Genomic DNA, 17,632 nt, shown 5'->3' on the forward strand with positions numbered 1-17,632 from the left:
ACCCTTTTTGTGTGAAGGAAAAGGTATCAAGTATCACTCACTGTATGTGGCAGGGCTCTCTGTTTCTTCCAGACTGCTTCTAGCAGTCTCTACCTTGCATAAGACCCAGGACATAGCAGGTACTCAGTAAACGAGACGTGTGTGTTCCAGCAGCCACCTGATAGTGGCTGAGAGCAGAGTGTAAGGGTGACAGTGTGTCTGGTGGAAGGAAACCTCTGAAATTGCAGAACCAGGCTAGTTGTTGGTTCTGTAGGTCCGTGAAGGCATCCACCCCTTACTAGGTGGAAGAGGTCGGAAGAAGTTTGGAGGTGGGAAGAGGCCAGGCAGAGACCTCTGGACTCCGGCCACGCTTCCTGGGCTGCAGACATCCTGCACCTACGTAGCCTCTGTGAGCACTGCTGTATGCGGGGCATTCTTATCTCTGTTCCACTGACTAGGAAACCGAGGCTCAGAGGTGAAGCCAATGTACGAGGCCAGACAGCCACTGAGTGACAGAGTGGGGGCTCAGACCCAGAAATCTGGTTTCGCAGCCCGTGCTCTTTCTACCTGGCTATCCTCTCTCCAGATGGAGACCCCACATCACTAGTCTCCTTTTCTAGGAGGAAGCAGAAGAGTTGGACCCATTGGCTCAGGTCTGTTGGGGAGATCTTAGTCCTGGGCCTCTTGACTGGCAAGAAACATGAAAGAGTGGTGGTCACAAGTGATAGTATAGTAGTTATAAGTAAACGCAACCCAAATTAACTTAAACACTAAGACATTTGTTTCTGTAACTGCTAGTTTAGAAAGAGTTCAGCCTGCAGGTACACTTTATCAGGGCTCAGCCACATTTCTCTGCAGGTCTGTTGGCACTGCCTTGTGCTCTCAGTATGTGTCAGGTTTATCCACAATCTGGCCTTCTTCATGGAAGCAAAATGGCATCAGCAGCACCAGGTTGACGACTGCACACTCTACTACCCAAAGCAAGAGAGAGCATCTGGGCTCCTGACCATTGTCACGTACTCCTTGGCTCAGGCTAATCTATTGTTTGTCCCTGAGACAATCACTGGCAGGATGGATGAGATTATGCTCATTGGGATCAATCCCAGCAAGGCCTCGAGGGGGTACAGGCGATCCACCCAGGCCAACCCTCCAGGATCACGGCTTTAGCAGGGCTGACGGGCCCCAGGAAGTGAGTCCAGTGAGAGAGCCCTTGGCTGAGGGTTAGAAGAGCTGCTGAAGGGTGTGAAGTGAGCCGCGGGTGAGAAGTCAGGAAACACCGTCACTTCCTCTTCCCGCACGCAACCAAAGAAGGTGTGGTATAGTGGAAAGAGCCCTGGTGTCAAAATCAGGAAAATCTGGATCCAAATGCTTGGTTCTTTACATGAGTTGGGCAAGTGGCTGCCTCTCTCCGAAGCAGCTTTCTCATCTATAAAATGCAAACATTAATGCCTGCATCAGGGGTCATCATGAGGATTAAATTAGGCAATGATGCTGGTAATGCTCCTAGGATAGTGCCTGGCAACCAGTAAGTGCTCAATAAATGCTCGACAAGTGTACATCTGATCCCAATGGAGTGTCCTCCATTAGCTATGGCTTTGAAGAGGTTGAAGCACTTTTCTCCCTTCCCGGATAGCTGTGTTTACTGAAAGGACCAAATTAGATGCAAAATCTCTAAGGCCACCTCTGACTTTGTAAACAGAGCTAGTGAACAGAAGGAAATGCAATTCCAAATGCCCTCTATTCCCACCTCTGGAGTTAACACAAACTCAAGCAGGCTGTCTCTGCGGCTCATGACCCCCTGGAAACGGAACCCAGTTTGGGTCATGGATGGGAGTGGGTTTGACTTGTTCTTTTGGCATCTCTTTAGCCTGCAGAGCCCAGGACTCTTGGATCATCTTTGGGGCTAACACAGCAGAGGTTCTGGGCACCTGCAGCTACTCCTGCAAGTAGACTGCGATGCCCCACATTCCTGAGGATGAGGAGCCCCCCGGAGAGCCACAGGCAGCCCAGAGCCCCACCAGCCAAGTAAGTGCCCCTTCCCTGCCTGTGACTAGTCTGCCCAGGGTCAAGCCATGTGCCCTGGGCTGAGGCCACAGTGCCTGGCTTGACCAGAGGGTTTGCCAATAGCCCATGCAGGCTGCTGTGGGTACCTGGGAAAGGTATGCAGCCTCCATGCTGAGGACTAAACACACACGGTTCCTCTGAATTGCCTGAAGCCCCCCTTCCCTGAAAGTGGAACCTCTTGGGCTATGTCTGACTGAGGCCTCCTGGGGCATCAAACCACCCTAACCCTGCAGGCTCCCTCTAAGAAGGGAGAAGACTTGGAGGAAGGATGCATCATGTCAGGGTCATGAGCACCAGCAAGAGTCGCTTAAAGAGAATTCACTTAAAATAAGATCAAATTTTCATAGCAAATAGGGAAAAAGATTTTCAGTGAAATTATACTATAAAAAAGGAAATGATGAGAATAAGTTAAAGGGAGTCTCATTATGATTATATTATATAAATAAAATTATGAAAGCAAGTTACTTTTAGTTATTTTTACTATAAAACAAAGATTATATGTCACTTTTTAGAATGAACAAAAAATTAATTAAATGTGTTGATTTTGGTGTGGATTTATTTATTTTTATACCAACAAGATGTTCTGTTCACGTGATACCACTTCCTTCAAATTTTATTATACAGCACCTTCATTAGAAGATTGTTTGTTTAATATTTGAGATTTTAATTTATTTTCCCAAAGATCCTTTCAATCCTTCAATATTCAAAACATTCTCTTGTGAGGAAACTATCTTGTCTCAGCCTCATAATTTTGTTCTTCGTTTGTTGACTAATCTAGTTCCATCTGCTCCTATTGGTCCGAAACCTCACATTTCTCCAACCTTGTTTTCTTTGACCTCATGAGCGTGGCAGTTGATTGGCCCTGAACTTGTATCATCTTGTTATATCTGACAGTCATCCTCGCTGCCCTCAGCCAGAAGGGACAGGCACTTGTTAAGTGATGGAAGAATGTACGATTAAGCATTCATTTGACAAGTGAGAAGATTCTTAGTGAATATTTTCTTATTATGATGACACTTGTTTTCTCACACATCATTACTCTGGTAACTTAGACAATAAATACTTAGAAAAGAACGGCCTCTTGTATCTCCATTTCCCAAGCTCATGGTATTGCAGAACTTGGCAGCCTTAGGAAGCTCTTGAGTTTCTAAATGATAGTGAGCCAAGCCCCTAGGCCTCTGGCTGAAGGCTGTCCGCTCAGGGTTTTCCTGAGGCTCCCTCCCAGGAATGTCATGGTGCGCCCTGCTCCTCAGCTGCTTTCAGTGGCTGCGGCTGCTCCTCTGCTTGCTGCAGCTGCTCCTCTGCTCCTCAGCTGCTCCTCTGCTCCTCAGCCTCTTTCAGTGGCTGCAGCTGCTCCTCTGCTCCTCAGCCTCTTTCAGTGGCTGCGGCTGCTCCTCTGCTCCTCAGCCTCTTTCAGTGGCTGCAGCTGCTCCTCTGCTCCTCAGCCTCTTTCAGTGGCTGCAGCTGCTCCTCTGCTCCTCAGCCTCTTTCAGTGGCTGCGGCTGCTCCTCTGCTCCTCAGCCTCTTTCAGTGGCTCCGGCTGCTCCACTGCTCCTCAGCTGCTTTCAGTGGCTGCGGCTGCTCCTCTGCTCCTCAGCTGCTCCTCTGCTCCTCAGCTGCTCCTCTGCTCCTCAGCCTCTTTCAGTGGCTTCGGCTGCTCCTCAGCCTCTTTGAGTGGCTGCGGCTGCTCCTCTGCTCCTCAGCCTCTTTCAGTGGCTGCAGCTGCTCCTCTGCTCCTCAGCCTCTTTCAGTGGCTCCGGCTGCTCCACTGCTCCTCAGCCTCTTTCAGTGGCTCCGGCTGCTCCTCTGCTCCTCAGCCTCTTTCAGTGGCTCCGGCTGCTCCACTGCTCCTCAGCCTCTTTCAGTGGCTCCGGCTGCTCCTCTGCTCCTCGGCCTCTTTCAGTGGCTGCAGCTGCTCTTCTGCTCCTCAGCCTCTTTCAGTGGCTGCGGCTGCTCCTCTGCTCCTCAGCCTCTTTGAGTGGCTCCAGCTGCTCCTCTGCTCCTCAGCCTCTTTCAGTGGCTGCAGCTGCTCCTCTGCTCCTCAGCTGCTCCTCTGCTCCTCGGCCTCTTTCAGTGGCTGCGGCTGCTCCTCTGCTCCTCAGCCTCTTTCAGTGGCTGCGGCTGCTCCTCTGCTCCTCAGCCTCTTTCAGTGGCTGCAGCTGCTCCTCTGCTCCTCAGCTGCTCCTCTGCTCCTCGGCCTCTTTCAGTGGCTGCGGCTGCTCCTCTGCTCCTCGGCCTCTTTCAGTGGCTGCGGCTGCTCCTCTGCTCCTCGGCCTCTTTCAGTGGCTGCGGCTGCTCCTCTGCTCCTCGGCCTCTTTCAGTGGCTGCGGCTACTCCTCTGCTCCTCAGCCTCTTTCAGTGGCTGTGGCTGCTCCTCTGCTCCTCGGCCTCTTTCAGTGGCTGCAGCTGCTCCTCTGCTCCTCAGCCTCTTTCAGTGGCTGCAGCTGCTCCTCTGCTCCTCCGCAGGTGACCGTGGGCCTTCCCCTGACCCAGGGCTCTCCTGCAGCCCCTTTCTCGATGAGGCTCCAAGCAAGTGCGGACAGTTCCCCTGAAGTGTTACCAACAGTGGACTATAAGGTTTAACTAATTAAAAAATGTGTTAATCTACTGAAAACTTGGAGATTAAAGAAAGGAATGACTACACAGAGAAAAATAGTCAGATCTGGAGTCAATTTGGCTGCTCCCAGTCCTCCGGACACTATTTTCCAGGGTTCTGTCCCCTTAGCATCCTTATCCTCAGCCCTGGACTCCATGCCTTGGCTATCCCTGACCTCTTCTTCTATTTCACTAACAATGGTGGTGCCCTTAAGACAGATTCTGATGCAAAATCTAGCTCTGAAACCTGAGGCAACTCCCCCAAATGGCTGCTATGCTGTGTTCCCCAAGAATACAAGTATTCCCTAAAAATGGGAATAAAATTTTGGCAAAGATGCAACTCCACCTTCAGCGAAGAGATACTTTTATATTGAATTCAGTTCATCTTCGTTCCCAACTTCTCTAAAAGATTCTTCAAACCTTCTCAGGGTACACAGAAACCGTATAGCACAAAAGCCTGCAGGCCCTTCTCACCATCATGGCTTCCTACCCCACACAGGTGCAGCTCCATCGGGTCAGAGGTAAGCATGAATTTTCAGGGGTGGCCAAGCAGGGGAAGGGCTCCATGAGCCCACCACACAATCCAGGGGTAGGGAATATAGTTGAATAGCTGGAGCTCCAGGTTCCTGGTCCCCACAGGCTCACTCTCCCTGTGACCTTGAGCTAGAACCAGACTTCTATAACATGAGGGGGTGGATCCATTTTTAAAGGTCCTTCAAACGCCATAACTATCTCTGTGCTTGGGAGAAGTTAAGAAAATAAAGAGATTGTTTGTGGGTTCAGTAGCCTCGGCATTGCCAGAGCCCCACAGAGAAGGACCCCTGAGGAATTCAGGCGAGCCAGAGCCAGGATGCTCAGGTCTTATAAGGGAGGACCACTAGCACAGGGTTTAAGAATTAGACTCTGGAGTCACACCAAGCTGCGCTCCTCCATGTCCTGGCCAAGAGACCTGTGTGAGTCTGTTAAATTATCTGTGCCTCTGGTTCCTCATCTTTTTCCCAAGGCAACTGTGAGTGGTTCCCAGACTCTGTCTCTCCAGCCAGCCTTGAGTGCCTTCTTTGGCCTGAGGACCACAGAGCTGGGGCAGGTTAGACCTCAGACTAAAGGCCACATCAGCATCTGTATTCTTTTATTCTCTGCCCTTGCTGACACGCCTTGGGCCTCCCTGAGTTTTCCAGAAGCCCACAGTCACTGTCAATGAAGAGCATCTCCCTCTATCGCACCCATCAGACAACCTTTAACAGGCAGCCATAGCCTCAGCCCTGCCTGTGAGCTGGGTTGGACCCTCCAGGGGCTGGAGCCTGAGTCCCTGGGAGCAGCGGAAACCAGGCAGCCAGGGAAGCAGGGCTGGCCAGCAGGGCTCGGCTGGAACTCCCGGTAGCGTGTGAATTCCCGTTCTGTGAAGCAGGCAGAGGATGGAGCATCCCTCTGAGTTTACAGCTCCCCGGGGTCCAGCCCTACTTCTGGTTGTTCAGGCCCCAGCCCCCAGTTCCCATCACTGACACAAGCACTAGCTGAGGCCTTCTCACATGAAGCAGAGAAGTAGCAGATCTAGATCCTGTTTTCCTTTCTGCACACATACACACACACACACACACACACACACAGACATTCCTATACACACAGACTCTCTCTCCCACACACAGACACACAAACAGACTCTCACATGTACACATGAACATACACACACAGACTCACACACAAACATAGACACACAGACTCTCACACATACATACATACAAACATAAACACACACACATACTCTTTCTCTCCTACACACACACACACACACACACACACACACACACACACACACACCCTTTAGGTCCCTAATCAGAAGCTGTAATCAAAACCCACAAAGAGCTACAGCCTCCACTCAGTAAGGTGTTCCCTGAGCATGCTTTCCGGGCTGGTCTTTGAACAGGGAGGGGCACCTCTGTGGAGACCCCTTGGGAAATGTGTGCTTCCCTCGGTGGGGCAAAGGGGCCCAAGTATCAGTTCTCTCTGTCAGGAATGAGATGAAGACAAAATAGGTATTCCACAGAAAGTACTTGGAACCTGGTAAGGACTGTGCAGAGTACCCACCTCCCCAACTCACCCAGTGAGAACCCTCATGCCATGCTTCCTGTGAGACAGATGCTGCTGTAAGCACTTTAGCCGTAGTAACTTCACAACTCTAGGAGGCAGTTATGATTATTATCCCACTTATGGATGAGAAAACTCTGGTGGATAAGTACACTCTAATCACCAGAAACCAGGCAGCCCCTTGAAAGCTCCAACTGAGAAATTTGAATGCATCCTTCCTGAGCACATTCTCATCACACCCTTTGCAAGAACAGCTTCAATTACGTTCATCAATGTGATATCTAAATACATTATCAGGGAAGCATTAGAATCTGGTGTACGAGATATTGGAGACATCTATTGGGCACCTGTTATGTGCTCATCCCTCTAAGACAGATATTATTATCTCTATTTTATAGAAGAAGAAATGAAATCTTTGTGAGGTTATTTAGTTGTGAAAGGCCACACAGTTCTGTCATGGTGGAGCGGAGATTGAAACCCAAGCTTCTGCTGCAGTGTTCCTGCCAGCTTCGTCTCCTTCCCTGACTCCACCCAGCAGTAAGCCAGTGTCCTGGACACCAGAGCCCCCAGGCATGGCGAGCAGGTGCTTGATGCCCCTTCTCTATAAAAAAGAAGCTTGGGCCCTGGCCGGTTGGCTCAGCTGTAGAGCGTCGGCCTGGCGTGCGGGGGACCCGGGTTTGATTCCTGGCCAGGACACTTAGGAGAAGCGCCCATCTGCTTCTCCACCCCCCCTCCTTCCTCTCTGTCTCTCTCTTCCCCTCCCGCAGCCAAGGCTCCATTGGAGCAAAGATGGCCTGGGCGCTGGGGATGGCTCCTTGGCCTCTGCCCCAGGCGCTAGAGTGGCTCTGGTCGCGGCAGAGCGATGCCCCGGAGGGCGTGCCGGGTGGATCCCGGTCGGGCGTATGCGGGAGTCTGTCTGACTGTCTCTCCCCGTTTCCAGCTTCAGAAAAATACAAAAAAAAAAAAAAAAAGAAGAAGCTTGGGAAGGGTCAAGAGGACTGTGCTTCTGATTGTTTTGGTCACAGAGCAAGAGCTGTGAGATTGTAGCTGTGTAAGTGCCTAGGACAAAGCAGAATGCATTTTGGAAATGTTGGTTGTTACAATGGTTAAGAATGTATATTACAATCATGGTCCTTAGTTCCTATTCTGAGCAATGGAGAAGTTGGTCATTTTTGGTTTCTTTGATTCCCCTGTTCGACTGTATGTAAGCCACTCAGGGTCAGGCACTGTGTCTTTCATGTGTGTTTCTCCAGTTTTCAGCACAGACTGTAGCATGTGGTGGTTGCTTAGGGGAGGATGGACGAATAAATGGACTCATGGATGGATGCATGGAGGTGAGATAGGTTGGGAAATAATTGGCTGGCTGGATGACTAAATTCCTGAACTGAAGAAAGGAAGAAATGGAAGGAGAGACAGTTAAAGAAGGAGGGAGGAGGAGAGAAGATGAAGATGGATGAATGACTGACTGGCTGGGTAGTATAGTCTCCGTGGAGTAAGGCTAACAGATGTTGTGTGCACTTCCGTACTCCCGAGGTCTGTTGACAGGAGAGTCACAACAGGGATGAAGAAGGCAGGATAATTTGGTGATTACTGGTCCCTGACCTCTAGGAATAGAGTGGACAATGGCAGGAAAGAAAGCCCACCGGAGGCAGGGCAGGGCATGGGTACACGGAGGTAATCTACACAGTTGGCACCAGGGAGCTTTCACAGAACCGGGAACTGGTCCTCAGTGCTTGGCAGGGAGGAGCGGGCCTCAGCGAGGCACTTCCGCTCTCTTCTGTGCCCTTAGGACTGGCCTCTGGAATGGTCACTTTCTCACAAGTCCCCAGAGAGTCTCTTTGTCCTGTCACAAGAGCACTAATTCCTCTTTGCAGCCAGAGCCCCTCTTTCCAGAGGCGGTCTCTGATTGCCCCCTGGGCTGTGAGAGAGGGACCTGGGAACACTGCCACCACAGTGTCACAGGGCCCACCCTCCACCACTACCCTCACCATTATTATTAGTAAGGCTTTATCTCATCAGAGTTTTAAAACAAGCCTGGAAAATGGGGATTATTAGCTCCACACAATATTTGAGACCCTGAGACTCAGAGAAGCTAAGTAACTCGTCCAAGGTCACCCAGGTGGGATTGAGGTCTAGGCCTCCTGGACTTCAGTCCCCACACTGCCTTTTGACAGGGTTCTTCTCCCTGCCAGGGTCAAGTGCAGGAGCTAAACCCCCATGCCCACCTGGAGCTGCTGCTCACAGCTTCCTCGCCCAGGCTAGCTCACGTGACATTGGGGAAAGGAAGATAATATTCCCATCTATGACTTGGGCCTATATTTATCCTGACACCCAGACAGTTAGGAAACTATTGTGCATTCCTGGGAACTTATGAGTGAAATAAACATTTGAATGTTTCTATAAGTTTATTTAAGGAGAACAAAATGTGACCTGTTAGCTTATTATAGGGTGGGTGAGCTTGCGGGGAGATGGCCCAGCTCCCAGGGTTCTGCTGACTCCAGGGAAGGAAAATGGACCCTGGGGAAGCTGGGCCCCTGGATGGGGAGGGGGGCCCCTGCTAGCTTTACTCAGCTGTGTTCAGCCTTGCACTGTGACGGCTGCCTGGAAGAAGGGGCTTACGAGGGAGAGTGCAGCTTGGAAGAATAAGAAAGGAGTGTCGGAGAGCTGTGGGACCCCGGAACAGGGAGGGGAGACCAAAGACCTGGGGATGATGGTAAGAGTAGCTTGTGTAATGGGAAAGCCGACAGGCCTAGTGCAAGTCCCTTCCACTAGTTACCACCTGCACAGCCTGAGACAGATTTGTTTTTCATTGGTAAGGTGGGGATTGAAATGGGAAAGAGGAGAGAAAAGAAATCTACCAATCACCTACTTCCTGCCCAGGGCCTTCATGTTCTCTTCTCATTTCCTCTTCACAATTCTATGAGGTTAGGAGATATCATCACCCCAAGCTGTAGACAGGTGCTCTGAGGTTCATTCACCGACTTGCTGGTAGGACTGATTGAGGAAGCGCGTGGAAAGTGACTGGGACGGGGCCTCGCACGCAGCGGGTCTGCGAAAGGGTCACTTCCCTCTGCCCACGTTTGTTCCTTTCTGTCTCATGGCTGAAACTCACAAAGGGCATCTGCACTTGATCTGAGAAGCAGGTGGTGAGAGAGGGAACGGAGCCTGGCGACTGTGGCTGCAGAGGGGGGTTTCTGCGGGTCACTGATTACTGAGGCTGTGTGGTCAGAGGCCTTGGGAGGGCGCTTTGTGGTTCCACCTAAAAGCCTGGGTCCCCTGATTTAACCCTAAATGATTGCTCAGACCCAACACTAAGAAGGACAAGCTCTTCAAAACCAGATTCCAAAGTAATGAATTCAGTCTCAAAGAATAGTATCTGACATTCATTGAGCACCTAGTTGTGGCCAGGTGCACCCCACAAACTTCATCTGGAGCCGATAGATTTAATGGCTGAAAATACAGCTATGTCCATGAAATTATTCAGTGTTTATTTGAAGTACAAATCTAACTAGGCATCCTGCATTTTATCTGGCATACCTATTTCTTAATCAACTTACTTAATTCTTATAACTACCCTGTGAGATAGTTTTTTTTTTTTTTTTTTTACAGATGAGGTAACCAAAGCGCAGGGAGTCAAGGGAATGTGCTCAAGGTCACACAGCTAGTGAGTGAGACGCTGTACCGTGACTTAGCGTGGCTCCCAAGGCCCAGGCCCTTGAGGTCCTGAAGCCAGTGATGTGCTTGGCAGGTTCTGCATTTGGACGTACTGCCCCACGAGCTTTCTTCGGGTCCTGCCTTTGTTTGGCAGCTCAGAAGGAGAGCAGGGATGGGTGTTTACACTGCGCTAACTCCTGGCAGAATTCACCCCAAAGAGCCCTGCATCTTCCCACACTTCTGCTGGACTCCTGTCTCCCCACTGCCTCCTAGAGTGAAATACAGCCCGCACAAGACAGCTTTGAATCACAGTTAGTACAGAACTTGCTCAGCCATTCTGTGAGCTATTAGGGAAAGAACACTTTGATTTTAATACTGTGTATTCTGTCCACATTGGAAGGAGATAGCATTCCAGGACATTCCATCAGGGCATAAAGAATTTCTCCCTGATTGCTTCATGGCCCCGTGGTTACATGCTTGGCACTTGCCACCCATGGTTTGTTTCTGCCTTTCTGTATGGGCACCTCTGTCCCAACCCTCCTGCAATTGAGGGTGCCTACAGCCCCATGCCTGGCAGCTACCTCAGGAGAGCATTGCTGCAAGTGGCCTTTAACCAGAAGGCAGAGAAAAGCTCCACTGAAAAAGCAGGCCTTTTTCCTCTGACAATGCCCCGCAGGCCATTAAAGTCATAAAGTGTCAACACTGAGGGCACCAGGGCCTGGGTGCTACCTGGGGCTTGGGGTAGGGACATGGTACTCCCACCCCATTTCCCATCCCACTGTGCTAACTGGGAAGCATCTCAGAGGCCTGCCTGGCTTATGTGTGTCTTCCCAGGCCCTCCAAAGACCCTGACACATATCATACATTCAGTAAATGTTTGCCGATGGACAGAATTAAGCATAGTAACGTGAGAAGGTTCACAGATTAACCCCGCTCTTATATACCCTAAGTCTTATTACAGGCATCCCCAAACTACGGCCCGCGGGCCGCAATGCGGCCCCCTGAGGCCATTTATCCAGCCCCCACTGCACTTCTGGAAGGGGCACCTCTTTCATTGGTGGTCATTGAGAGGACCACTGTATTTGGCAGCCCTCCAATGGTCTGAGGGACAATGAACTGGACCCCTGTGTAAAAAGTTTGGAGACCCCTGCAAGACTTCCAAAAGCTTTTATAAGTCAATTATAAAAAGAAGAATCAAGACAATCTGTTCAATAAATAATTGGACGGAGCATGAGTAAGCTGAGGAGGGAGGGAGACAGGATTTGGTGGGGAGGGTAAGCGAGAGAAGAGTCAAAGGGGAGAGGGCAGGCAGGGATGGGAGTTAGGATTCATTCCCCTTTTGTGCCTTTTGAGAGGTAAAAGTGAAGTCTGAAGTTTTTTTATTTTTTTTTATTTTTGTGAAGTGAGAAGAGGAGAGGCAGAGAGACAGACTTCGGCGTGCACCCAACCGGGATCCACCCGGCATGCCCACTAGGGGGCGATGCTCTGCCCATTTGGGGCTTTGCTCCATTGTAACTGGAGCCGTTCTAATGCCTGAGGGAGAGGCCATGGAGCCATCCTCAGTGCCTGGGCCAACTTTGCTCCAATGGACCTTGGCTGTGGGAGGGGAAGAGAGAGATAGAGAGGAAGGAGAGGGGAAGGGGTGAAGGAGCAGATGGACACTTCTCCTGTGTGCCCTGGCCAGGAATCGAACCTGAGACTTTCACACACCAGGTCGACGCTCTACTACTGAGCCAAGCAGCCAGGGCTGAAGTTTTTTTACTGTCTGCTGAACAGTTAGTTCTTCCTTCTTAGAACCTGGACCACATGGATCCTAGCTTCATTCGGTTTCAGGCTAAATCGTTTAACTTCAGAGTCAAGGAGCAGGCATTTTTCTTTATCTGCTAGGGACGTTTATATTTACCAGATCATTCCCTCACTTTTGTTGTCTCATGTTTTTATATCTTATATATATATTTTTTTTAATTTTTAAAGTTATTTTTTAATTTTATTTATTCATTTTTTCAGAGAGGAGAGGGAGAGACAGAGAGAGAGAAAGGAGAGACAGAGAGAGAAGGGGGGGAGGAGCTGGAAGCATCATCTCCCATATGTGCCTTGACCAGGGTTTCGAACAGGCAACCTCAGCATTTTCAGGTCGATGCTTTATCCACTGCGCCACCACAGGTCAGGCTATATCTTATATTTTATTGTTGGTTACTTCACATTGCTTTAGGAAATAAGTAGTGTGTCAATACATTCAAACAAATAAACTGTATTTTACTTATTTAGCAGCCTGAATATATTCAACTTTTGGAAATGGGTCTCTGTATAACCCCATCACCACCAACATGATTTTTTTTTTCCAGAACACAACCTGCAGAAACTAATGACTGGCCCCTCCTGCCTCTTACATAGAGTTGTCCTATCTGCACCAAAGCATATTGGTAATTTGTAAAAGCCCCTCTCCAAGGGATGGCAGAAACTACATGATATAACGAGCATGATAATAACAGTGTAGCCAAAGTATATTTTTTCTCGTTCACCAAAGGATTCATACAAGAAAAGAATTCTAAATGTGACAAACATGAATATGTTAGAGCTCAAACTTGCATGATCAAAATAAATTCTACCCAAGGAAGGAGCCTCACACATACTGACTGTACGCACAGTCAGTGTTTCGGTTGACGTTCCTATGGTAACGGTCACCCATGAGGCCATGCAGGAAAGAAGCTCCATCAGGAGGGTGTGGTAGTTGTTCAAAATGAGTAAGTCCTGGAGCTCCAGGTGCCTGCAGCGAACGATACTGTCCTGCAGACCTAAAAATGCGCCAAGGGGGTAGATCCTATGAGCGTTTGTATCATTATCATTATAATTAAAAGGCAAGAGGAAACTTTTGGAAGTGATGACTAGGTTTATGTCATAGATCGTGGTAAGGACTTCATGGGTATATGGGCTCAAAATTCATCAAGTTGTATATATTAAGCATGTATAGATTTTTGTATAGCAATCATACCTAAATGATGAGGTTTATAAAGGAAAAAATAATGACACGGGTGGAGGAAGTTGTCAGCACATTTATCTAAATGTAGGCCTGCCACTGAAATCAGGAATGTGTGGGTGTTGCCATCACCTCTCCTGACCTCCATTTCTGCCCAACCAAGCTGACCACGGCCTGAGCACTCTGCAACATTTCCCCTAGGTTGTCAGGGATTTCCTAGATTGTCACCAGGGATGGCTTAGCGTTTCCCTACGTGCATGAAGAGTGCACCTTAAGTTCAGGTGAATGCCTGCTGGGGAATGGAGAAGAAACTGCATATGTATTTTTTTCTCTCTCTGAATAATCCAAATAAACCACATTTGTCCCCTTATTAAGGTGGCTTTGAGTGTCATAATGCTGGAATAAATGCTCCAGCTCCACTCCTGGAAGCTTCTCCATCCCAAGCCTAACTCCATCTGTGTTTTCGTTCTGAACCACCAGGGCCCTCCCACCACAGGGATATCTTGCAGCCCACCCACCATTGTCCTGACTGGGGATGCCAGTTCACCGGAAGGAGAAACTGACAAAAACCTGGCCAACAGGTACATCCCAGGTGCCTGATCTTTGTGCTGTGAAGAACATATTTCCTAGCACACAGGGATTATTCAGCTATATTTTTATCAATCTTCCCTTCTTTCTTGAATCCTTTTATTGATGAAAATACAATGATGCAACTTTTCAAAATATGAGAGAGAGCTTGAGATTTTTCCATTATCTTTCCCCCTTTCCCAGATTATTTTTCCTCTCCTGGAATTAGTTCTTTGTACTCTGCTAGCTTTTAAGAAAAGCACATATCACAGCAGAGGAGTTTCCTATAATAACTGCCCAGATATTTTCAAACAGAGCTGGAAGATGTGAGTCTTTGACTGTAGAATCCCGCCCCTGGCTAAATGGGTCCTGTGTGGAGGATGAATTCTTGGAAGAGACATTAGCTCACATGCATGGGGATATCACTGCATCGGTTTTACACAGCACTCGTCCATGTGTTAGTGTAGCTAGAATGAGATTGTCTAAGTACAATTTCCAAAATAGTACAAAGATAATTCTCATACAAATATGTATGAGCTTGTGTCATAGGTCTATTTAGCTCATTAATGAGGGACTCGTTAGGGTAACAAAATTAGTTCAATGCAGGATATAAGAATAGAATTTACATATGTAACACTGGGGAACAATTTTTTTTTCCATTTTCTGTTGCATCAGGTTTTAGAACTTTTTCTGTATATTTCTGCATCACTGATTCCAAATCTGAAATCCATTTTTTTGGTGCATGCTCTAGTTTTTATGCAATTTTAATTTCTTTTTATTATAGTTAATGGCATGCATTGGTTTTTAAATTGGAGTTAAAGGGCAACGACTCTTGGATTAAACATAACCACAAGGCAATTAATGTTTTACAAACATCACTTTTATATAATTGTAGTTGTTTTTAAATGTAAAAATTATTATCTGATAAAAACATCCTCTTATTTTGTTTTAAGATTGAATCATGGCTTCTTCGAGTAGACGTAAATGTAAGAATAGTCCTGACACCTGTTATATATGTGGCTGTTACACACTTCAATGTCAAAGGCGCAATATTTCATCATTTGTGACACGTGCATATATTGCCTATTTTCAAGTTCCCCTTGGCAATCAAGACAAGAATTGGGCTCCTCATATTGTGTGTCATGATTGTGAGGAAATGCTTCGTGACTGGACAAAAGGAAAACGCAAAGAAATGCCTTGTGGTATTCCCATGGTTTGGCGTGAACCTAAGGACCACAGCAGTGACTGTTATTTCTGTCTGATAATAATGTCAAAGGGCATCGGCAAGAAAAAACGGCATATGATTGCATATCCTAATATTCCTTCAGCAATACGACCTATCCCACACACTGAGACACTCCTGGTTCCAGTTTTCAATGGTTTTATTTCTTCTGAGGACGAAGAAAGTGAACATGGTGATCAAGTGTATTTTGATAAGACGCATGAGGAAATGGTTGTAGAATCTGAAGGGTCTTCTTCCGATGCCAAGCAGTCATTAACCCCTCAGCAGTTTAGCCAACCCGAATTAAATGACTTAGTAAGAAATTTGGGCCTATCAAAGAAAGCAGCTGAGTTATTAGCCTCCAGGCTTCAAGAAAAGAATGTACTTCACTAGTCAGCTAAAGTATCCCATTTCAGGAAGCGTGAACAAATTTTTGTGGACTTTTTTCCGAAGACAAACACTTTGTTTACTGTCATGGTATCAGTAGTCTTCTCAGCCAGCTAGGTGTAACCACTTACAGTCCAACAGAATGGCAGCTATTTCTTGACAGCTCTAAACGGAGTCAGAAATGTGTTCTCCTACACAATGGTAATATTTATGCAGCGGTTCCAATTGGTTATTCAACTCATCTGTGAGAAGATTATAATGACATAAAAATTGTCCTCGACTTACTGAAGTATGAGGAGCATAACTGGATCATTTGTGTGGATCTTAAAATGGTAAATTTCCTGCTAGGACAACAGAGAGGTTTCACGAAGTATCCTTGCTTTCTGTGTTTGTGGGACAGCCGAGCTCGGGATAAACACTGGACACAGAAGGAGTGGCCGAAATATGAAGCTCTGGAAGTAGGGATGCAAAATATTGTGAATGAACCTGTAGTTAATCAAGACAGGATCATTTTCCCCCCACTTCACATCAAACTTGGCTTAGTGAAGCAGTCTGTTCAGGCTTTGAATAGAGAAAGTGAATGCTTTCAACATATTATTTCTGCTTTGCCTGCCTTGTCTTTTGAGAAGATAAAAGCAGGTGTATTTTATGGACCTCAAATTCAAACCCTCATACATGACGAAGAATTTGCCAGAAAGATGAATAAGGAGGAGAGAGCAGCATGGCAGTCTTTTGTGGCATTTACAAAGAAGTTCCTTGGCAACAAAAAAGCAGAGAACTACGAACTTCTGATTCAAAGGATGCTGTTGGGTTTCCGCGACATTGGATGTGTATAATATGAGCATTAAGATTCACTTCCTGAACAGTCACCTTGATAAATTTCCTGAAAATCTTGGAGCTGTTAGTGATGAGCAGACTACTGTTGGAGCATCAAACGAGATTGTCCTCAACAAGTACCCAAATGCAAGAGTTACAAATGCAAATTTTTGCCTGAATAGAATTTAGATAAGTTTTGTGGAAATTTTATGATTAAAATAAGTGTTTTAATATGTTCTATTTTGAAATTGCAACAAATTCTGATGCAATCATATCTTTTAGTGTATTAGTATATTTACTGCATTATATAAATTATTGTATTTTCACAAAGATGATGCCCAAGAAGACATTCTACTTCATTATGTTAAACTAAATGTTGAAAATTTTACAATAAGATGAAAACCTAAAATCTTGAAGTGCAAAAAAACCATAGCTTACAGAGAAAAACTAATGTCAGATTTGAGATCAGCACACTTGAATTAGGTAAGAACAAGTGTTTTTGTGGATGCAACAAAAATTTTGTTCCCCAGTGTAATCAGTGGGGAGGGAAAGAATGCTGGAATAAAATAGGTTAATATTCTACAGGGCAATGAAGTCATATTTTTATCTTTTCTCCTAAGCAGAAATCATCTGTATCTCTACCAGACAACAATTATTTATATTTTATGAATTTTCTAGAAGTTAGATATTCACTCAGTCTAAGCCCTAATAAATAGCAAAAAAAAAAAAAGTGCCACCTTATTAAGGCAGTGGTTTGGAAACTTTAGCATGCATCAGAATCACCTGAAAAGCCTGTTCAATGACAGATGGCTGGGCTCACCCCCACAGTTTCTGATCCAGTAGGTTTGGGGTGGAGACTGACAATTTGCATTTCTAACAGGTTTCCAAGCTTGTAAGGCAATGCTCTCATATGACTTTGAAAAAATACACAGGCATCTGTTTGCCTATTTACAAGCTGTGGACAAAAAAAATTTTTTTTAACCAGATGGCTCTGTTCTTTCAGAGCTCACAGTCCCCACCGGAGGCTTTCTCACCGACACTTGAAGGTTTCCACTGCTTCGCTGACTTCTGTGGGTAAGGGTGAGGCCAGTTTACCTTATTTCTGCAACTAGAGGTAGGGTCCAGCTGAAGGCGTGTTTGAGTTAGGAAGACTGGGGTCTGGCAGTTTGGCGGGGCCGGTCCCCTTGCCTTCTCCTGTTCCTCAGGCAGGCCCATCCCTATGAGCCCAACAGGACGAAGTCACTCAGCCCCTCTGTGTGTGTGCCTAAAGAAGTATGATGTCTCAT

General features: G+C 47.1%; 1 protein-coding gene across 8 annotated transcripts in view; it reads left to right on the forward strand.

Moving 5' to 3' along the window:
- The window catches only part of IRAG1 (inositol 1,4,5-triphosphate receptor associated 1), a 133,313-nt gene that overhangs the window by 47,585 nt on the left and 68,096 nt on the right, over positions 1 to 17,632 (forward strand). For 4 of the 8 annotated variants that reach the window (XM_066365812.1, XM_066365826.1, XM_066365829.1 and 1 more), the window contains exons 2-4: positions 1,847 to 2,004; positions 13,835 to 13,935; positions 17,350 to 17,426. In XM_066365812.1, the coding sequence (XP_066221909.1) occupies positions 1,936 to 2,004; positions 13,835 to 13,935; positions 17,350 to 17,426 (247 nt within the window). In that variant the 5' untranslated portion in view covers positions 1,847 to 1,935. The remainder of the gene's footprint in view (positions 1 to 1,846; positions 2,005 to 13,834; positions 13,936 to 17,349; positions 17,427 to 17,632) is intronic. The other 4 variants (XM_066365831.1, XM_066365835.1, XM_066365841.1 and 1 more) reach the window with 3 other exon arrangements.

This window comes from Saccopteryx leptura, chromosome 1, assembly GCF_036850995.1.
Source record: "Saccopteryx leptura isolate mSacLep1 chromosome 1, mSacLep1_pri_phased_curated, whole genome shotgun sequence".
NCBI lineage: Eukaryota > Metazoa > Chordata > Mammalia > Chiroptera > Emballonuridae > Saccopteryx > Saccopteryx leptura.